A 23,776-nucleotide genomic window follows, 5' to 3' on the forward strand; every position below is an offset into this window, starting at 1 on the left:
ACCAGGTAAGGTGCTAGGTATTTTTATTATCATCTTATTTAATATTCACAACATCTGGTGAAGTAGCCTTGAGTGCCTCACTTTGCATAGTGGGAACTCAAGCCAAGGTTTGTTGTGACTTGTTTTAAGTGAGTTGAAGAGTCCAGGTCAGCCTTCGCCTCTGCTCTTTTCATTGTGCCCCTTAGGAGGTGGGCATGAATGGGATCCAGAGCACGATGCTTGGGGTTGCCTTAGAGAAAAGAGAGGTTGTGCTGGGAGTTCAGGGGAGATTGTAGTAGGCTCATTCTGCACAACCAGGTTTATTCTGTGGCCTTAAAATGAATACGAAGAACATGACAATGGGGATGACTAAGATTGGGGAAGGTGGACGTGGAGAATGTGTTTGTGATGGCTGTGAGTGGCGCATGGACACGGAAGTCACTAACTGCTAGGGGCTACTGGGGAAGGGCTGTATGTAGTTGGGAGAGGGGTGAGGGAAGATAAACAAAACAAAGTATCCACAATAAAAACAGCTCTGTAGTATGACTCCATTTTTGTCAAACTATATATGTGGAGGAGTGCATAAATAAATGTATATTAATAGAATGGTTATCAAAATGGTGGATGGTGATTAGCTCATTGGGATGAAGACAGATGATTTTATTTATTTCAGTTTTTTGTGTACTTCAGATTTTTATGTGTTTGAAATTTGTACGTGTCACAAATCAAATTTTTATAAATGTGATTTATATCACATATGCTGTTGTAAACACAGCTGCTTTTGTTGTGTGGGAAACAATTTGTTGAATGAATTGTTCCTCAGAGAAGGGATTAGAAATTTTTCTCTTTGGTGACCTGGTGAGGAGAAGACTTGGTGCTTTTCCCATCGATATGTTGATACTACCAAATGCAATGAGAAAGTCAAAGAGGTAGATTCTGACAGCCTCCTGAGTTGAGGTCCATATCTTAGCAATCTCCCTACCATACCCTTTTACTGGAAGCCCCAGGGAACCTTGGACTAAGAGCTTTTTCTGGCTGTAGCAGAGGGCTTAGTATTTTTGTTTGTGTCTGGGATAACTTGAAAGTGCTAGGATGTTAGTACCCTTGAGAGCACCCTCAACCAGTGAGGACTGGGAATGAGTGGGCAAATACTCCGGCTTCCTTCCCTTGGGTAGGACACATCTGAGGTTTATGCATACGGGTTCCAGAGGGCCCAGCAGGCCCGGCCTCACCTGTTCACATCAGTGCACCTCATACTGGCTCCTCTTCCTGTCTCACTTTCCACTCCTCTACCAGTGCTTCTTGGGATCGCCCTTCCCCCCGATTCTTGCCCTCAAATTCTTGCTTCTGAGGGAAACCAACCTAAGACAGAGTCCTAGCATTATCTATTTCCATGACTGTGGACAAAGCACTTTTTGCCTGCTTTCTTGTCCGCAGAGCATGGAGCAGAGCTCAGGAACCTCCCAGAAGTGGTATGTGATATGAATACTTAATGTTTGCCATGGTAAAAAGAAAATGGTAAATGTTGACAAAGAACTGCTTTCTCTTATTTCCCCACCCTGCTACTGAGTGAGGAAATTGTGACGAAATAACCCACAGTTCTGACTCATAGACTTGCTTCACAAATGTGAAGTAGGCCAGTCATCAGGGCCATAAGGGCTGAATTCCTCCAAGAAGTTCTGTCTTTGAGCAACAGTGATCTTACCCACCCATTTCCCTCATCTGCAAGTCATCCTTCTGTGTCCTAAGCCAAATTTCAAAGGGCTTAAGAGGCTTTCCTATTTTACTCCCCCAGTGTAGTGCAATTCAACAGCTCACGGCTGTGCAGCTGTCATTGAGGGCATGTGGTAGATTTCATCCTTAATTCAAATACACAACAAATTGGCTGTGTGGACCCTCCAGCTGAGGGCTGAATGACAGCTGGGCTCACTGCAAACTGGGATGTTGCTGGCGTGAGTGTGAACTTTTTGTATGCCAGTGCCTTGGTCTGTAGACGATGAGCACGTAGAGAGGCTGCTTTTGAAAACCGAATCCTGTGTAGTGCAGGCATCCCTTACAAGGTTTCTCTACACACATATCACTGGCCCAGTTTTCTTGGATTGAGTGCCTGGGCAGTGTCATTGGTTCAAGTGAGGGTGGGGATGGGAACTTGGAGATCACTGTTGACCGAAAGGTTCTTAGAAAGAGCCCCCCTCTCATCACTTGGGGGCATTTCTCTGATGTTTTTCATTTTTCTTATTTTTCAGAAGGAATCCATCTGTGAAAGTGTTTTTAAATCACTGGAATGTTCACTTCTAGCACAAATCTTAGTTTGTGCTTGGAAATACACTTCTAAGATTTGAGTGGTGATTTGAACTTAGATGAATAGGTTAACATAGATATCATTGCCACTTCATTGAGAATGTGGCCTTGGGCAAGCAAGCGAGAGTGACAAGCCCTGGATTCGATTTCCAGCTCTGTTGTTTACTAGTTAAGTGACTTTGGACAAGTCACTTACTCTCATCTCTTAAATAGAGTACTAATACCTATCTTATAGGGTTGTTGAAGATTGTAAGAAATAAAAAGCTTATTTTAAGCCATACTGCACTATTATTTTTGGTTAGATTCATTGCTTATCTCAGTTGGATTCTGGATATGAGTTGCCAGAAAGCATCATTGTACATCATCGACTTCAGCTCTTTTTCCATATAAAATAAATATATTGTGTATTTATTCTTTTGTATTATGTATGTCTTTGTAAGTTTTCTCAAATTATTTTTGGAATACATTGGAATATAAAACATGAAGGAATGAATTAGATGAATGAATGAGTAAGTCAATCTGTGGAGCTATCAACCCAGAACTGCTAATAAACACTAACTAAATACGCTAAGCAAACAAGGTCTGAAGAAAAGTCTTAGCCTGTGTCCTTGCTTTAAAAATTAAACTGTGCTCTGTGAAATAATTGAACAGAAAAACATAATTCTATTGTCTCTTTTCCCAGTTCTGCCTTAAAATCATTAACTCCTTTCAAATATAAGAGCCAGGATTTTAAAATCAGGATTAATGAATATAAGAACTTCTGTTATTAACATTCTTCAGAAGTGAGTGGCCCTAACCAAAGTACAATAGTCTTTTGGTAAACCCTACTTCCTGTTGAAAAGAAAGAAAATCAAATCACTGACATAATAGACGAGTAAATCTGATGCACATTTCCTTGAAGACTAATGTCCCCTTCTCTTGCATATTTCTTTTTGCTGTTTCAACTGTTTGAACCTGTTGTCCTTACACCCAGGAAATGAATTTTATAGACCTCAGGGTGAGAGAAATCTTAACTGTTTTGATTATCACCTGCTCTGAAGGACTCAGTTGTTTGGGGAGAATGAGAGAAACATTCTGGATTGGGGTTCCCATGAGTGGACCTGGTTACAAAGATTTGGTTTGTACTCAACTCTCTCCATCAGATTGAGGAGTGTTTTATGATGCAATTAGAAGCCAAACTGTTTTTCTTGAGAGTGGAGAAATGCACAACTCTACTACTACCACCACCAGTGACTTAATGAAATGGTTTTTCATAAGGTCACCAATGAGGTTTTCATTTAAAATCTGAGACTTTGTATACACAAGGAGTGCAATGCACACTACCCGAAGGATGGACATATTTGAAACACGGACTTCGGTGGGGGAGGGAACCAAGGGCAACACACGTAACCTAAACATATGTACACCCATAATTTGCTGAAATAAAAAAAAAAAAAAAAAAATCTGGGACTTTACTCCAAATGCCCAGACACTTAAATTCATTAACCATTTTCAAAAAGGCATATAGTAAACAGGAAGTGTGCTAATGAAATTGGGCATACAGTATCCATCTCAGGATCCAGGTCACATGGGATTTGAGCAATTTTCTCTAGACTTTCTAGAGAGGGATGTAGTAGGAATGAATCAAATAGGGATAAAAGAATGAAATTATTAAAAGAAATAGTCCTGAGGGAAAGTGGTGACAGGCCAGAAAAAATCAGTGCGGTATTAGTTGTGTGTTTGTGTGTGAGCGTTTTCAGACAAGTACTTAACTTGTCTGTGAGTGTTACACAAGCATGTTTAATTCCAAACATTTGAACCCAGTATGCATTTTCAAGCAATGGTAGGAAATTTAGATAGGTTGAATGGACAAAAAGCAAACAAATAATCAAAAAAACAAAAAACCAGCTTAAAGTTGAATCTGGCTAACGAAAATAGTACATATCAAATTCTGAAATGAAAACTGACCGTTATCTTGGTTTGAACTTGCAGCTCCTGGCTAAGTACAAAAGCTTGCAATGGGACAAAGTACTGCGGCTGGAGGAGGTGCAGGCAAAACTAGGGGTTAGTCTGGAAGAAATGCTGTTGGTCACAGAGGATGCCCTTCATTCTGAACCATATAGCCCCGAGGAGATCTGCACATGTCTGGGAATTAGCCTGGAAGAATTTCGAACCCAAATCCTGAGTCCAAACACTCAAGATGGTAAGTCCGCCAGAGAAAGGAAGGATATGGGTTATCCCCCGAGTCACAGCTGGAAGGTTTTCAGTTTCCCCGTGAGTCTTACTGATTTTAAAGCGCGTGTGAGGGAATTTGGAGACTGTCTGTGTTTTGGCAAACTTAATTATCTGTATTCTTAGCTTCATAAATTCATTTGTTCATTCTTTCATCAATATTCTGAATAGGCAAAGGTGAATAAGACATGATTTCTGCCTTCAAGAAGTTTATAGTTCAATAAGTGTCTCTTTTTTTAATCTTATTTTTTCCATTTCCATTTTTCTGGTTGTCATATTACTTACATAAAAACGTCTAGGTTAGAGCAGTGCTCATAACTGCTGTGAAACAATTCTCTGAACACTAGAAAGTCTCCACTGCACAGGTTGAAACTGTGACCCACTTTAGTGCAGAAGCTTATTTCTGTTTGCCTGTCTCTTTCAAGTAATTTTGTGTTTATACTGGTAGTGCTAGAAAGGTGATAGTGCTGAGGTGAAGGCCAGGTAAATGTCAGAGGCGCAGGACGGAGCCTTGGCGTGGCTGTTCCTCTTAGAGTAGAGGCGAACAGCTTGTGGGAAGTCAGTACTGCAGGCAAGGACACCTAGTTAAGATTCTGTCACCCGTTAAGGTGGGGGCTTGGCGCAAAAATCGGCCTTGGGGCCCCTTTTCCATCTCATGCAGTTCAGTTCTACAGCTGGTTATTGAGTGCCTACTGCAGATTTGCTTGCAAAGTAATACCTTAAAGGCTGCAACTACTGACACTTTGGGATAAGACAAGGGAATCGTTTGAGGGCAGGGTGTTGGTTTGTAACATTCTCAGATCCAATTAAATTTGATGAACATTGATTGAGTCTCTAGAACTATGACAAGCAAACTATGGCCTACTGGGCAAATCAGGCCTGCCACACGTTTTTTTTTTTTTAAATAAAGTTTTACTATTAATAGAAGACAGCCATGTATTTGGCTATGGCTGCTTTTGCACTATAGCAAAAATTGAGTAGTTGTGACAGAGACTGAATAGCCCCACAAAACCTAAAATATTACTGTCTAGCCCCTTGCTGAAATAGTGCGCTGACTCCTACTCCAAAAGGCAACAAATCAAAGTTTACCTTGGTTTTACCATGAAAAGGCATAACAGGAACACTTCCCTTAGAGGAATCATCTGTGTAATGTACTGAGAGCAGTGCTTGGTCATGGAGAGTGAGGAGTGTGGTAGTGGAGGCATGCTTGGGTCTAGGGAGAACAGAAAGGAAAGAAGTCAAAGCCAGCTTTACTAAGGAGATAGCAACCAGCCAGAAGTTAAATAATAAACAGGTATTTCCTAGGTAGACAAGCTGTCAGAAAGAATTTCAGGCAGACAAAACAGCAGAGAGAAGGAGAGAGGCAGAAAGGAGTGAAAGATTGTATGTCCAGAAAACTACAGATAGTTGAGTATTTCTTGAAAATAATGTGCGTAGTGGGGAGTGATACAGTATCAGGCTAAGGTTGTAGATGGGCCCAGATCACCAAAGGCCTTGTTAAATAATTTGTGTGTGTGTGTGTTTTGTAGGTAATGGGGGCGTTAATAAATATTTATTGAAAGAAGTTGGGTAGGGAATTGGATAGGGAGAGCTTCTAGGGGACTGGCTCTTTTCTTTTGACCTAAGACATTGTCTGATTTCTTTAATTCAGCAAACATGTATTGACTTCTCTGGACTGGGTATTATGCTGGGTGGTAGAATACAGAGATAAACAAGACATGGTCTCTACTGTAGAGTGACTTAATGTCTAATGGGGGAGAGTGCCACACAACAATCACAGTAAATAATATCCACTGTAAGAAAGGTATTTATCAAGAGCCCTGAGAGGATGGAGGAGAAAGTTGCTAAGTGCCTGAAGAAGGTGGCTCAATTTTGACATAGATCCTGAAAGAAAGCTATGGACTTCCCATACTGTGAGGGGTGACTGGCCAATCCAGGCAGAGTAGAACCTGAGTGAAGGCTGGTCCGATGGTAGTGGGTTATCAGAGCTTATTAACATTAGTGTCACTGAAGTTGGTATTCAACCCCCCACTGCTAAATTTGACTGGCTTTAAAAAAGAAAAAAAAAAAAAGAACCTGAGTGAAGACATATAGACACAAGGAGTAGAGTATTGGGGAACATGTGCCAAGAGGTCTTGTGTGTAGTATGAATTAGACAACAAAAAGACTGCCGAAAGGGATGTCAATTAGGAGACTATTGCTCAGATCTACACCAAATAGCAAAAGCCTCAGGTAGGAGATTGTTGGTGGATGGCTCAACTGGTAGGTTCTCAACACTGTAAAGGAGAATTCAGTTGGAACTGGCAATTACCTGTGTCTAGGAAGGAAGAAAGGGAGGGAGAGGTAGGAAAGGTAGGAAAGAAGAAAAATAGAAGGTAAGTCCAAGGTATGGATAACTGGGAAAGTTAGGAAATTATAGTTTGGGGAATGATTTTGGGGGCAAGATGATGAGTTCATTTATATCTATGTATTTATCTGTCCATCTATCTATCTGTCCATCTGTGTATCTGTTACTGAGTTTGTCTGGTGTGGTGGCAAGGTATCAAAATAAAGATGTAAAACAAGTAAAGATCCAAATGACATAGTAATTAGATTTGAGCGTTATTGGTAAGGAGGGGAGGAAGTCTTACTAGACATTGAAAACATTTACTGTCAAACGATCTTCTTCTTTTTTTTTTTTTTGAGACAGGGTCTCACTGTCTTGCCCGGGCTAGAGTGCCGTGGCGTCATCTTAGCTCACAGCAACCTCAAACTCCTGGGCTCAAGCGATCCTCCTGCCTCAGCCTCCCAAGTAGCTGGGACTACAGGCATGCGCCACCATGCCTAGCTAATTTTTTCTATATATTTTTAGTTGTCCAACTAATTTCTTTCTATTTTTAGTAGAGACGGGGTCTCGCTCTTGCTCAGGCTGGTTTTGAACTCCTGAGTTCAAACAATCCGCCCACCTCGGCCTCCCAGAGAGCTAGGATTACAGGCGTGAGCCACCGCGCCCGGCCTATGGTGTCACTTCTTAGTTCAGAAACCTTCAGAGGCTCACCGTCACCTAATTGTCCAAACTTATTAACACGTTAAGCTCCTTCTCAGTTCGGCTTTAAGTCTGTTTTGTCCTGTCTCCCTTTCCAGCCCATACATGCCACGTGGGCAGTGTTGCCTTGGTTGGACTGACTGTCCCATTTACTAAGTGGAAGCTTGGTCTTGCCTCTTGTCGGGAGTGGGCTCTGTGGCTAGTGAGTGCACCGGAGCAGGCTTCTGGGAGTTTAAAGAAGAGAAGGGCGGCAGTGGGCAGATGAGACATGTTCTTTATTGTTGGGGGAATGCAGCTGTGTGGAGAGCATGGCGAGCCTTATATATGGCCCAGAATAATAGTGGCAACATGCCATGGAAAAGCGTGATCACAGGGGTTCACGTAGGAGATAACACCTTGGTTACATAACCGTACTAACTCATGCCTCCCGGGAAGGCCAATGGAAGACACGCTGGCAATTATTTTAGTTTGGCGTAAAAAACCTATTGCCTATACAAATGAATTTCCCTTACACCTCTGGAATTTTAATCATAAACACTACTGCCCTTTTCTGACCGGATTTCTCCCTTTTCTGAAATTTAATTTCTACCTATCTTAAAAACTCAATAGAATTCTTATCTTTTCTTTATACTTCTTAACCCACAACCTATTCTCTTTCTCTGTATCCACAGTCCTTTCTTTCTGCATCTGCCTATCTTTCCTCCCCTTCATCCTTTAGCATTTTTTGGAATAAGTTAATTTCCCAAAATATCCTAGAAAATACAAAGGATAATGTATTGCTATATGTATATATTTAAGTTTTTCCCCCTGAATAATGAATTCATTGTTTTTGTAAAAATGATTCATGCTTCATCTTACCTCTTTATCTAAAATAACTGCTCGTTAGCCCTATGTGCATAACTTCCAATAATTTACTTACGTTTTGTTTGCACTAAATAAATCTATGGTAAATGAATGAATCTACTTTGTCATTGTATTGTCCTCAAAAAGTTCCCTTTTTCTGCTATTGGAATAAATAAGATTTTTTTAAAAAAACTGTGAGCATAAATTCTGGAATCTCCTAGATTAATGTCATTTGGTGAATGTGGCACTATACTTCAGTTGCATTAGTGGAGGCAAAGGTGACAAATACTCCCAGCAGAGGACTCTGGAGGGTGCTACCACCCCTTTATTCCAGGTACTTACACTTTAACGTGCTTAAATTTGACTAGAACTAATTTTCCCATCATGGACATCCATACCTTTCTCAAAAGGATGTAGATTCCTTATGCTCTCTTTTTGCTAAAATTACTTTATTTACCTGAATATGATTATGAGTTGTGAGATGTTGACCTTGAGGTGACAGTGTAGGAAGAGATAGGTACAATCAAACAGCGGCTTGTAGCTTTTGCTAAACCAGCCAGTCAGACTCCTATAGGCCCATGTGCAATTGTTATTTTCTCTTTACAGATTTCTAATAATTACATTCAGAAATGCTCAGAGGCCATTAAAATTAAACATACACACACAAAGCAAAATCCTCAAATCCTTTAGCTGTTGTTTAGAATGGCTACAAAGCATTACTGGGAACTGGCTAGGAATAGTTTAAGGATTATTTGCCAGGCCTGGCTCACAAGTAGGAATTGTTTAAGTGTATGGCTTAGTGATCTGTGATCCTGGAGGGTCAGGGGCTAGCCAGAGCTGGGAGGAGTGTTTCCCAAGACGTGACCAAACAGGAAAATGTGAAGCTGTGGTCAGAGCCAGGAGAGATGAGCACATGAGATTAAGCACAGGAGATAAGTCTGGGACACACACTGGAGGACAGAGGAGTCCATGAGGAACTAAATGGAAAACTAAGGTAGAGAATGGGTCAGGTGGTTTGGATTCTAGTTTTAAAAAGGGGGAATTTATTGGAAGCATTTCTTTTGAGAGTACCCAGACTGTGTTCTGGGTTGGGGTGGCCCCTCTGCTTAGTTGCACTGTGTTGGGCTGGACAAAAATGTCATCATTTGGGTTATCAACTTTGCTTGTGACCAAGTGCTGACAAAGTGCTGGCCAGTTGCTGACTTATTTGTTTGGATCCTGTGATCTCCAAAGTTATGTGCTATAATCATAGCTTTTGATAAAGTACAGGACACTGGTATAGATTGCTCTTTCGGAAGAAATCTAGAGTCAACAGTAAAAAAATAAAAACAAAATGAGTTGTTATTCTCTTTATGATTCACATATTACTCTTCACACACATCATCTAATTTTAATAGTTATTTTCATTTCACAGATGAGGAAACTCAGATGAGAGAGTTTAGTGATTTGTCAAGACCACATCGGTAATACGAGCTAGAGCCAGACCCCTCATCCCAGTCTTCTGACTTAATCCAATACTTTTTTCTGCCATTACTTTTTTAAAAAAAATCTTGGCATACTTATAAACTGGCCTTAGTAATCCTGTATCAAGTAAGGAAGATGATATCTATCTAATTCTGATTTTGCTTGGCTCTGATTTTTTCTTTAGACTAAAGAGTGGTGATGAAGCTAGGTTACATTGTGGACAGAGTTTCCTTTTGGCTATTTCTCATTCTCGTGCTTTGGCCTTAGAAGAGGTAAGACCCTGTGGAATCCAGAAGCTTGCTTTATTACGGAACAACTAAACTTGGCCATAATGTGCATGAGCTGTTGTGTTATGGAAGAGCCCCGAGAAGTGCTATGGAATTTTCACATTTCGTAAAAATGTGCTTCTCATGATTATCTCGGTTAAGTCTAAGAAAATTGTTTGTTTTTATCTAATGGAAAGGTATAAAGGTACCCTACAAAATAAAAAGTATCAGTTCAGTAATTTAAATTTCCAACTACGTGTTCTCAGATATTAAGGAAAATGACTTTAAAATAGCTTGTAAGATATCAGCAGGTTCTATGATCTCAACAGGTTCAGTCGTTCTTGCAAGAATTTGGAAGAAAAGTTTTCTATAAAAGCTAGAAGAAACTCCAGAGGAAATTATAGCCCTTTGTAGAGTTTACAGATATTGGTTGAACAGAAGTCCTTAAAATCTGCAGGATGGACTTCGAATGATAAAGCCAAATAAAATTGGTCCCTTCGTTTTGTCTATTGTTTTCATTTTTTCAAGATGAAATAATAGATTGTTATGAAACAAATTATAAAAGAACAAATCAAATAACAGGTATTTTCATTATGCATAAAAGATATTATGCTTTAGGTTGTTTTGGAAGTCAAGTCTGGGGAAAATTTGCTTTCATTTAATTGTTTTTCCTTTCCCTCTCTGCCTGGTCTCTTCTTTTTGCCCCTCGGTTTCTATTAACTTCTCAGCTTTCTGGCCACGGAGGGCAGGTTCATCCAGGAGTAAAGGTACCTGCCTTGTTTTCTAGGAAGAAATGGGCTGAACTGTTATCTCAGATAACCTGAGAATGGTGCCTCCTTCCTGGATTTTCCACTTCCTCTTTCAGATGAGTGCATGATATACCCTATTCTTTGGTTTACTTCCCCTCTTTAGAACTAGAAATGACTGTGAACATAACTTATTAAGTATAATTTTTAAAGACATAGCATCTTAAAACCTTTAGCTTCTGTGGGAATAGCCCAGGACCAGTGTGTAGGAATCACACACTGATGTGCGTTGATGTGTGTTGTGTATTGGTTAGTATCTAAGCCACTGGTGGGTAGCTCGGCCCTCCCAGTCTGCCTGTTATCCACAAGGCTAATGATGGCCATGGTTTTGGCTCCTGAGGCCAGCAGGTAAGTAACGACGTACATGAGCCGCAATGGCACCAGATGCCCCTACGCAGACCTTTGAAGCATAAAAAATATGTCTCTCGTCATTCTTAGTATATTTATTTGCCTGTTCCTCCTATATGAGCCTGGTTCCTGACCCTGCCAGCTATCTTCTTCACCCCAGCTGCCTTAGCATCACTGGCCCCCTTGGGCTCCTCAGCTCTGACCACCACATTGGTCCAGCCCTGCTGACCTCCTTGGCTCTGACCCTGCAGTTCGTTATCTGCATGTAAGAATTAGACAGACATACTGTGATCTCTTCGTATGTTGCACATTTCTCTCGCACTGGCATTTTTTTCTGCACTTGTTCTGGGGAAAGCCTTCTTAGTCCTGGTAGCTTGTCACTTTCTTCCCTGTCTTGTAGAGTTCAGTCTCTTTTCGGGAGCTTGTCACTCTAATATCTAGGGCGTGGTCCAAGAAAACATCTCCTCCTGTTTGATATTAGTTGATAACTTCCCAGCCTTCTTTCTTTTTCAAAGTGCTTAGCTTCAGGTGGAAGAAAGTTTCTTAATAAGAACTTCAAATTGGAAATTGTATAACACTTCCTACCCACTGTGCAATTTGTTTCCATGTGAGTCAGCAGAATTGTGTAACTGTGAATGGATCTAGTGGCTTTTAGCAGGTTATTGCCAAATATCAATAGCAATGACAACAAAAATAATGATCCATTGTATCTGTATAGACACTAGCAGTTTTAACCATATGAGATCTCACTTAATCGTCATTCATGCTGTAGGTTCCAGATGAAAATATGACAGGTTAGCTCTCATTCAGGGCGGAGATGTTACAGAGTTTCTAATAAGAAGTTGAGGAAGATGGTTTCTCGTTTTGTCTTTAGGAAGGATTAGAGTGGGAAAGACTGCAAAGATTAATGCCCGTCCATTAGGAGCTCTCTAATGTTGGGAAACATTTATTCTGTCAATGGACATTCTGTCACTGTTCCATCAGTAGAACAGCAAAAAACAAACCAGGGACCACCTACATAGGAGAGTAATATAATTTAGTCCTTTAATGAGAAGTTATAAAATGTTCTAAGAAGAAGGAATATAAAATTCTCCTTAATTAACACAAGAAATGACAAGATATTTGCCTCATTTCTGTATTTTAGCCTTCTAAGGGAAAGAGGGCAGAGAGGATGAAGATCAAAAGGGAAAGAGTCCTGAACAAAGAAAAGGGGAAAAAGAACCTGATAAAGGGAGAGCATTCTTATGAAAAGCACACAAACACAAATATAGAGAAACCACAAACAAACTCACACCTGCGTGCTTTCACTTCCCACCTTGGCTCCTGAAGAGCCACGTGAACATATTTGTAATCATGGAGTGCTGTGAAATAGCGGCATCCTCATTTATCCTTCCAGGATGTTGCCAGTTGTATTATACACACCGTGAGAGTAGGAACATCTCATGAGAAACATTTTTATCTTCTTAATGCTACACTGCCTTTTAGAAAGTTCAGGTATGGTGTAGGTGTATTGTCTTTCAGTACTTGCCATGAGGAAATTCAGAGGAGGGCCACATTTAGCACGTGAATCCAAGCTCCCTCACTTTCAGTCACCCCTGGTCCAGTGCCCAGGCCACTCTTCCTGGTCTGGTCCAGTGCATGCCTTTCCAGAGCAAACTTGGGACAGCAGCCTATGTAATCTCGTTGGGTCTTTTTACATGGCAGATAACACAGCTTCAACACTTGCTTAAACTGTTGCTATGATCTGTTCAACTACTACTTTTTCCTCAAATTGGGGAACAAATGAGTAATATAAGTAAATAGAAATAGATTTTTATTCCTTTGTTCAACAGACACTTAATTGAGGGCCACCTATTTAAGCACTGTTCTAAGACCTGTGCATTAGCAATCACTAAAGCCAGCATAATTTTTGCTCTTATTTAATTTAGCATTTTGGGGGAAAACAAAAATAAAGTCATTACTAAAGTGTTCTGATAGAAATATACTACTTATTTCACAGACAAGTAGTCAAATATTTTCATCCCTTTTTATTCCCTTACATTTTTTTTTCCACATAATTCAATTAGTAGAAGAAAGCTAAGACAAGAACTCATCCCCTTTTAGGTAAAAATACCAGAGCAGGCCAGCTCTAGGCAAGTGTGACCATTGTTTCCCATAGTCCTTTCAGCTCTGCATTGACCAAGATCCAACTTACTAGGATCCTCTTCAAATGATTTGAGATTGTTTCCTCTTTTTACTTTTTCCAAGAACAAAGTTTGAGGGAAGTTCCGGGAAGTTAGTGGGAAGTATTAATAGTTGCCTCAAGAAGGAGAGGGAGACACAAAAATGTGGCTTATCCAGGGGGCAGCTTTGGATTCTTCCCTTGCTGATGATGGGATGGGACCATTAGGTTGTAAGGGTGCTGTAAAGATGAAGAGGGCACAGTCCCTGCCTTCCTAAAGCAGTGTATGACAACTACAATTAGGACGGAACACAAAGTAATTAAAGAGGTGTGCAGAGGTTGGGGGTATGGATACCTCTGACTGTCATGCTCTTGGAGAGCTTCATAAAAGGGGTGGCATCCAGGCTGATAGTGAAAGAGATGTGGGGATTGCAGATCATTCTGGGTAGGATGCTGGTGCTGGGCCTTCACTCTGGGACCATCCATGCTGCCAGTGGACAGGCAACAGTGGAGCAAGGCATCTCAAGTCAGGGGTAGAGGAGGGTGGCCCAACCACACCACAAGAGGTGGGAAGGGATTGACTGAATTCAGGGGACTCTTAATGCCTCTTGATCAGTTTGAATATGAGGCATTCATTTGTTGGACAATAGACAAATATGCTAAATTTAAATGCAATGAAATATTCAAGAATGCTACAATCAAAATGGTGATTCGAGAAGCTTATTGTGGCAGCTGCGTACAGGTTGATTAGAGGTTAGAGGGAGACCAGTTAGAAGGTAGTACAATTGTTCAGACATGGGATGATAAGAATCTAAACTAGGAAGGTGGAATGTAGAATGAAAGGAAGGGAGTGATGGGCTTGTCTTGTATTGTGAATCATCCTGGAGTTATTCACAGGAGCTTAGTATATTGTCAAAGTGGAAAATGCAGGTAAGAGTGACTACAATGGAGCAAGGCAACAGTTTCAAGATCAGAGGGGTAAAAACAGACAGTGGTGGCTTTTGCTACTTTGGAAATCTGAGAAAGAGAAGCCATAAATATGTGGGATGCTGTTACCCTTCATAAACAAAATGGCATTATTCTGTGGATTTAAAATATTTACAAATGCCTATTAGAATGTTGTTTTAACATGAATTAATGTGATTTATGTTGAAAGTGCATATATTAAATATATTTTTTTCAACAGTGGTTTTGCTTTACAAAGCAGGTAAAGATTATTTTCCCTTTAAATGTAAAATGTTAATTTAATTTAATCTTTGCAGCATGGGAGTGGGATACTAATGTGGCTGAAACCAGCATTTTATTTTTTGTGGGTTTGACCATTTCAAAAACTTTACATTTATGAAAAATATTATTACTAGGAAAAGAAATTTGAAACCACACTTCAATTTCAGTGAGGATTGTGTAGTGTTTTTCCATTATACTGCTTAAATACTCCAAAGAGTCTATGCCTCAGAGCAGGGACTTACAACTCTGCTGCATAGGAAAACAGAGGACTCCGGAGTGGATTCTGAAGTGGTTTTTCCCATCTACATCTGGATTGCTGTCCTTGGAAACAAACTCTTGGTTTAGTCCAGTGGAGCGTCTGTTTTGTTGAGAAATTGGCCAGTAGCATATAGTTACGTGATTGCGCACAGGCAGCTAAAGCCACACGTGCTTTTAACCCCTCACCCAAAAGTGCAAATGTATTTTGGAGTATGGATCTTTGAAAGGTTAATTATACATTTACATGATAAAGATTTCCGATTCTCTCAGACCAGTATATTTATTTTGTTTTGATTAATTATCCTGGAATGAAGTCTTCATCTAAGCTAAGTCTGATTCCCTAAATTTTTATCACTTTTTAGCTTGTTAGTTAAAAACCAATTTTCTGCATTCTTCCATATTCTTAAACCTTTACATAGTGTGGTGATAATAGGCTACATGGAGAACTCACTGCATTGAGAATGAAGGACATGCCGGTCCAGCTCTCTCTTGCATTCATCAGACTGACTTCCAGAACTGCATTCAGTCCTGGGAACTGCCCTTTAAGAAGGGCACACACAGGCTAAAGTGCAGTCAGAGGAATAAATAGGTGAAGGAGACTTGAAATCCGATCATATAAGGGAAGCTAGGTGGTTGGTCTGGAGAGGAGAAGACTCAAAAACTAACAGAGTTGTCGTATTTCACTGCTGCGGGGGGTAGGTGGCAGGTGCCATAGTCATGGCTACCTAGCAGAGGGCTCCTTTCCCATCCAGAGGAACTCTGCTGCGTGTATGCTGGTGACAGGGAGAGCCTTGCCTTCTGTGGTGCAAGCTGAGGCATTAGATTTGCCTCTCTCAGGTCACTCGACACCCACCCATGTGTGAGCAAGAGTGCTATGCTCCTCCTGGTGTCTGGCATGTGTTTATGTCTGGGTCTTTAAGTCTAATAGGCACAGGTCAGTTGATAAAGTAACTAGAATCTAATGTCACATCCAGACTGCTCTTGTGGAGTGACATTGGCAGTGTTCCTCACTGCCTGCTTCCCTTGGCTTCTGGCCACTTCCCACTTGGTTTTCCCACATTCTCATAGGCAGTAGGAACATCTAATCCTGATAGATTTTGTGAGCTCCCTAATATCCTCAAAATAAATTCCTTTTTTGCTTAAGTTAGTTGGTGTAGGTTTCTGTTGTTTACAACATGAATGCTGACTGATATAATTGCTAAAACTCTCTAATAGTTTCTTTCTTCTAGCTGGAATTCTTTTTTTTTAAACTAGTGAATTTTTCTTTTTTCTTTTTAGTTGACACATAATAATTGTACATGTTTATGGGGTACAGGGTGATATTTTGATACATGTTTACAAATGTGTAATGATCAAATCAGGGTAATTAGGATATACATCACCTCAAACATTTTATCATTCAAAATCCTTTTGTATAGCTTTTTTTTTTTCTGAAACAAGGTCTTGCTCTGTCACGTGGGCTAGAGTGCAGTGGTGTAGTAATAGCTCACAGCAATCTCAAAGTCCTGGTCTCAAGTGATTCTCCTGTCTCAGCCTCCCGAGTAGCTGGGACTATAGGTGTGTGCCACCACGCCTGGCCAATTTTATGTATTGTTAGTAGGGATGGGATCTCGCTCTTGCTCAGGCTGGCCTCAAGTGATCCTCCCACCTTGGCTTCCCAAAGTGCTAGGTATACAGGCTTGAGCCACAGTGCCCAGCCCTCTTGTAACTTTTGAACATTTACAATAAATTTTGTTAACTGTATTCACCCTACTGGGATATAGAGCATTAGAACTTATTCCCACTGTCTAGCTACAATTTTGTATCTGTTCTGTATCCATTAACCAACCTCTCTCTATCCTACCCTTCTCAGCCTCTAATAATCATAATTCTACTCTCTACTCCTATGAGCTCCATTTTTTTTTATCTCCCACATATGAGTGACAACATTCAGTATTTATCTTTCTGTGCCTGACTTATTTCACGTAACATAATGTCTTCTAGGTTTATCCATGTTTATTGCTAATGACAGGATTTCATTCTTTTTTATTGCTGAAAGTGTTCCATTGTGTGTGTGTATATATATATATATATATATATACATATACACACCACATTTTCTTTACCCATTCATCTGCTGATGGGTATTTAGGCCAGTGGATTCCAGATCTTAGCTACTATGAATAGGGAGGCAATAAACATGAGGGTGCAGATATCATTTCAATATACTGATATCCTTTCCTTTGGATGAATACTCAGTTGTGGCACTGCTGAATCATATGGTAGTTCTATTTTTAGAAGCATTTCCCCTATGTTCTCTTTTATTAGTTTTATAGTTTTGGGTCTTCCATTTAAGTCTTTAATACATTTTGAATTGATTTCTGTATATGGTGAGAGATGGGGATCTAGTTTCATTCTTCTGCATAGGGATATCCAGTTTTCCCAGCACCATTTATTGAAGAGGATGTCCTTTCCTCAATCTGACTGGAATTCTTAACAGGATCCAATGATAGCTTTATGGACTCTGTGTGTCCATTGTACTATGTGCAATAGTTTGGATATTTGTCCATTCACGTGGGGCAGAGGTCCATGGCTTTTATTTAATTCTCAAAAGGTTCTATAACCCTAAAAAAAGCTAAGAACCACTTATCTATAGGATACAACTTAAACACCTTAGCATGACATACAAGGACCTCATGACATGGCCTCTGCCTACCACTTCAATTTTCTCTTCCATTGTGTTCCCTGCTGCTTCTGTTTCTTCATCCTCTTTTCATGCTCCAGTCAGTCACATCAAAGTACTATGAGTTCTCTAAAAGCACTTCATGTTTTTCAATGTCCACGTCTTTGCTCCTGATGTCCTTTCTGCCTTAAGAACTATTGTTGACTGTTGCTAGATGACCATCTTACTCAGTGCTTTCGGCATTGCTTTTAGTAGAAGATGAGGTAATAAAGAGGAGGCCACTAGCTCATGCATGCAGAATTTAAAATTCAATCAGTGGGGCTCTTTCAGAGACTGAATAGGCATGTCCTCCATCTACTGTTGACCTGTTGCCCTCCGAGCTTTTATGAGGAAAATGGTGCCCAGTGTGCTTAGTCTGTTAAAGGCTTTTCCTCATTTTCTACCAAAGATACAACAAGATAACCAATTATTTGTGACCTAATTTAGATTCCTTGATTAGAGGTGTGTTCTGATCATAAGCTATAGAGCCATCATTTTAAGTTAGAAGTTAAGGCACCTCTCTGTTACAAAGAAAATAAACAACAGCTAATTTTAACTGGTTATGATGATCTGTTTTGTATTCTCCTTCCCTTTTATTTGAAACACATTTTGTTTGTTTTAGAAATCTCTTTACTCTCACATCTGTGAAGCAAAATACAATATAAACAATTCTCAGTCATCTGTGATAATGGGTTTTAGGGTACGCTTTGGATACTGGAGTTTACTAATTGTCTCCAAACCTTGTTTTAGCAAACTTTCCTCACTTTTTGGTGAAGATGCTAGTGAGTATAAATTGCCAAAATAGTAAGTCTTCTCTATATCCCCATTGTATTTGTCCCACAACTGTTTATTTAGCCTACTTACAGTACAGTCTTGTTACAAAGACAAGGAACTGAATAATTTCTTCAACAAACATGTATTGAACCTCTACTAAATGCCAGATTCTATTTTAGCTACTGGAGATACGGTGGTGAAGAAATTAGACAAAGCCCTGGTTGTCCTGCAGCTGACCTTCTAGTGGTGGGATATAACCACAAACCAATGAACAAATGAACACACATGAAAATACTGGATGGTGATAAGTGTTGGGAGGATAAAATAGGATAGAGAGAATGTGTATGTGTGTGGGCTACTCTAGATTGGAATGGAGGGAAGGTCTCCTTGAAGCTGTGATATCTAAGACTTGAATGACAAGAAGGGGCCAGCCATGTGAAGATCATGGGGAAGAGCATTTCAGGCCAACAAAACAGCTATTGCAGTGGGCCCATGGCAAGAGCCTGTGTGGTGTGCTGGAGGCACAGCAAAGAGGCCAGTGTGGCTGGGAAAGGGGTAGGTGATAAGAAGGAAAGTTTAGAGCTAGCAAATAGAATTTATTATACAAGTCAAAGTTATTCAACAATAAAATGAAATATTTATTTTGCAGTTTAAATGTATATGGCCATGAACATTTGTATTTCAGAATTGTGCCACGATTTCAGGATTAGATTCAGTAATTATTTAACATACAAGATTCACATTGGAGAAAACCGAAGTCTATGCGATAGATCCTGCTTTCAAGACTTGGATTTCCCATGGATAGGATAGGCCATTAATACTATTGTAGGAAAATAGCATCTAGTGTTATATTCTTAAATTGAATTTGCTTTGGAAGTAATCGTGCATGCAGTGAACATAGTAAGAAACAGCTTCCTTCATCCTTTCATGTAATAATTGCTCTCAAGGATTACAAGAGCTTATAGACATATGGAACATCCAGTTATAAAGTTAACTGGACAGGGGAGAAAGCTATTATGGATAAAGCTTCAGATTTTCTGGTATCTGTACAACAGAGACCTGATGAGTTGCCAGCACATAACAAGCCAGAACCCTGGATCCAGAGAGCGTTTGTGATATACAGCCAACACAGAACCGCTTCCCCTCTCAGAGGATGATCTCCAAATATGTTGCGGCCTTTGGCAAGATTTTTATACCACAATTGAAAACAGATGCCCTTTCTGCCCTTTCCCTTGTTGTCTGAGTTACTACCGTTCAGGAGGTTGTGAGCCATGGCAATCTCTCACGCACCTTCAGAATTCCCAGCAAGTCGTCGTTAGACGTTCCTATTCAGAAGTCTTGCAGTGAAACACTTCTCTGCAGGAAGAGAACAGACACAGGAAGGTACCAGGACAGTGAAGTTCTGGTAATCTAATCAGTGTATTCTGGATGTTTCTTGTTATAAATCCAAACACCAGTCTTAGGTTTAATAGAAAACATCTCTCTGGACAGTTTCTATTTTAGAATAGGTAATCTTAAAGGAAAATATTTAATCCTGAAGGAGTATGTAATCCTAAAGGAAAATCAAAGCGTGCTCTCCCTAATGGACTATATTCAGTTTTATTATAGCGTATTGCCCTACAATGAGCTTGGATATGATATTGAGCACCCAGAGTATCCAAAAATTACTAAATTCTTGACTAAAATAGAGTTATTAGACATAACAACTGAATATAATGTATGTAATTTGTTTGGATCTTGCTATAAACCAATTTAAACTGGTGGACAACTGGATAAATTTAAATAGGGACTGGGTAGAGACAATATTAAGAAACCATTGATAATTTTGTCAGGTATGATAATGCTATAGTGATTATGTAAGAAAATATTCTTATTTTATAGAGATGGACATTCAAATATGTAAGGAGGAAATATGTAAATCAACTATATTTTATTTAAAAATACTTTAGCAAGATACAAGTAGATCTACCATTTGATCCAGCAATCCCATTACTGGGCATCTACCCAAAAGAACAAAAGTCATTCTATAAAAAAGACACTTGCACTTGAATGTTTATAGCGGCATAATTGACAATTGCAAAGATGTGGAAACAACCCAAGTGCCCATCAATACATGAGTGGATTAATAAAATGTAGTATATGTATACCGTGGAGTACTATTCAGCTATAAGAAACAATGGTGATCTAGTACCTCTTGTATTTTCCTGGATAGAGCTGGAACCCTTCTACTAAGTGAAGTACCCCAAGAATGGAAAAATAAGCACCACATGTACTCACCAGCAAATTGGTTTCACTGATCAACACCTAAGTGCACATATAGGAATAACATTTATTGGGTGTCGGTCAGGTAGGAGTGGGGAGGAGGGGATGATATATGCATACATAATGAGTGCAATGCGCACCATCTGGGGGGATGGACACGCTTGAAGCTCTGACTTGGGGGCGGAGGGGGGTAAGGGCAACATATGTAACCTAAGCATCTGTACCCCCATAATATGTTGAAATAAAAAAAAAATCATACTTTAGCAAAATATCAATTAGAAGAAATATGGCAAATGTTAATAATTGTTCAATATAGGTGATGCCTTATGAAGTTTACTATAATAAATTTACCACTGTCTTATGTTTAAAATTTTTATTATTCATAGTTAAAAAATCTTTACACATCAGTTCATAGTACATACAGTGTTTTGTCAGCTTAAATAGCATTGCTTTATGATTGCAGTGGATGTTGCTTTATTGTGCCTTTTCTGCTGCAGCCATAAATGGCAGTGGATTTGGAATCTAGGTGATTTCTTTATCGATGGGTCGTTATAGTAAAAATGAAACGATATTCCCCATGCTCTCATTGTGTAACTCCATCTGTGATTATGGGAGGCAAAGTAGTTCAGAAGTAAAACTGAAACATATGGAATCCTAAAGCTGGCATTTTAAACATTTTATTTCAACCTCAAGTTTTAAAAAAGAACAATGTTAAGCTACAGTTACCAAAGCCATTTTCTTTCCTTTCAAAATGTATATGCTACAACCTGGATTTTATTAACATATATAAAATGATTGGCACCATCTCAGCAACATGTACGCCAACCAATTGTCCTTTTTCCTTTCCTGTTCAGAGATTTTGAGGAGTTGCTACTGTTACATCCTCCTGTGTGTTTCTTCAGACAGTGCGCTTTTATAGATGTTATATGCCCGTATTGGGTATTGGTAAGACTTTTTCCCCTTGGGATATTTTGACATTCAGACCTTAAAATAAATCACATTCCCATTTCAATTGAACTGGCTGATGGAAATAACACATTCACATTGCAGTGTGGGCTGATTCACATGACCTGGCTACTGATGGAACAAACATGTTGTGTTTTTATTTCCAACTACATTTCACTTGTAACTTCTCTTTTTTCTTTTCATCCACACTTGGTGTCAGTGGTTGCAAATTTAACAGAAAAGGGAATCTTGCTGTCCTCTCTCGTCAGCTTCAACACTGTGTTAAGCTGTGAGTACTGAAACTTCATTTAAATAACATCAACAACAAAGCCCAGATGGAGGTATCTTGATTTTGAACTGGGGTTGAACGTAAAATCCTAATCATGTTATCATTAACTGGAAATACCCATTGAACTCCTGTCATGTAATCCAATACTGTTGGAGGTGCTATGGGGTGAGAGGTTAAACTGGGGGAATGCATGTACCTATCATAGAAGAGAAGACCTGGTGTCTGTCTTCAGCCACTTGCAAACCTTTGTAGGGATGTGGGAAACAATTACTATAGAAAATGGAACATAAACACCAAATGAGTGCCATGAACTGCAAGTGTGGTACAAATTCAGAGTCAAGAAATTGTTTCCAGCTAAGGCCATCATGGCTTTGTGGATGATATAAAATTTAACCGAACCTTTAGAAAGAGGTAAAATTTTGACAGGGCAATAAAGGGCAAGAAGCTATCTGTGTGCGGGTCTAATAGTACATCTATAAGCAATCCGTGTTAGAGTTGCTACAAATAGGCCAGTTTGGCTGAGGGGAAGAGATCCTATTGGGACTGAGCCTGGTGAGTGCAGGAATTTGGATTATGGTAAACACTGGGGAAATAGTAAAGGTTTTGGGTAGTAACGTGAGTAAGGCTGTGCTTTAGGAGCTCAATCTGGCAGTGTTGACTGAAAGGTAGGTTGCAGGGAGGAGCGACCACGACAGGGATATCAATTAGGAAATCACTACAAATAGCCCAGGTGGGAGAAAGAGAATCAAAGTGTAAATTTGGGTAATGACAATGGGAATAGGAGGGAGAGATGGTTACAAGATGTGTTGGGAAAGATCGGATTAGATTTGATGACTCAGTATAGGTACTCTGTGAAAGAGAATAGGGAAATTCACACAACTTTGCAGCATTTCATTCATACAAGTAGTTAAATGTAAGTTTAACCTGCCTCTTATGACTCAGTTGAGAACCTTTGAAAGAAAACTTAATTCTTCATTATTAATTTATAAGAAATTCAGCCCCACCTTTATAATTATTAAGCTTTTACACGAATAAGACTCAGAGTGTTATCTTAGTCTGTTTGGGCTGCTGTAACAAAAATACCATGAGACCGAGTGGCTTAAACAACAGAAATTGGTTTCTCATAGTTCTGGAGGCTGGGAAAGTCCAAGATCAAGGTGCTTGCAGATTCATTACTGGCGAAGGGCCTCTCGCTGATTTACAGTCAGTCTTCTTCTTGTGTCCTCATATGGTATAGAGAATAAGCTCTAGTCTCTCTTCTTATAAGAACACTAATCCCTTCATGGGGACTCCACTCTTGTGACCTCCTCTAACCCTAATTTTCTCCCAAAAGCCTCATCTCCTAATACCATCTCATTAGGGTTTAGGGTTTCAACATACGAATTTTGGAGACACAACATGTAGTTCATAACAAATGGCTATTACCTTCCTCTAGCCTTGACTGCCTTTTTTTTTTTTTTTTTTAGAAGCAAGATCTCCCTATGTTGCCCAGACTGGTCTCAAACTCCTGGCCTCAAGCAATCCTCCCAACTCCCACACCTAAATTGCAGGCATGAGCCACTGTGGCCAGCCTTTGACTGCCTCTTATCCATCTCTAAGAGTTATGAGGATGGAGCTGTGGATAGGGGAAAATGTTACTTGAAATTTTAATGGGATTTGTTGGTTCATAAGTAGACATGTAAAAGTGTTTCTGAAAAAGTAATCATAGTTTAGAGGAGAGAAACCTGGAGGCAGACCCAAGAGGAGAGAGTCATAAAAAAAAGACTATCTTGAGGGATGTTCAACATAGTTGTGGGACAGAGCCAGCTCCAGGTTGCTCTGCAAGGGGAGAGCCAGGGAATAAATCTTCTGACCTTACTCTCATCCCTCTCATCTCTTACTAATCTTCTCCAGTTCTCTAATCTAGATGACAAGGG

General features: G+C 39.8%; 1 protein-coding gene across 3 annotated transcripts in view; it reads left to right on the forward strand.

Annotated features, from left to right (window-relative positions):
- Nucleotides 1-23,776, forward strand: part of GALK2 (galactokinase 2) — a 142,539-nt gene that overhangs the window by 106,540 nt on the left and 12,223 nt on the right. For all 3 annotated transcript variants that reach the window (XM_012649451.1, XM_012649450.1, XM_012649449.1), the window contains exon 8: nt 4,252-4,462. In XM_012649451.1, coding sequence (XP_012504905.1) covers nt 4,252-4,462 — 211 coding nt within the window. The remainder of the gene's footprint in view (nt 1-4,251; nt 4,463-23,776) is intronic.

Source organism: Propithecus coquereli, unplaced genomic scaffold (genome assembly GCF_000956105.1).
Source record: "Propithecus coquereli isolate 6110/MARCELLA unplaced genomic scaffold, Pcoq_1.0 Scaffold3, whole genome shotgun sequence".
In the NCBI taxonomy this organism is placed as follows: Eukaryota; Metazoa; Chordata; class Mammalia; order Primates; family Indriidae; genus Propithecus; species Propithecus coquereli.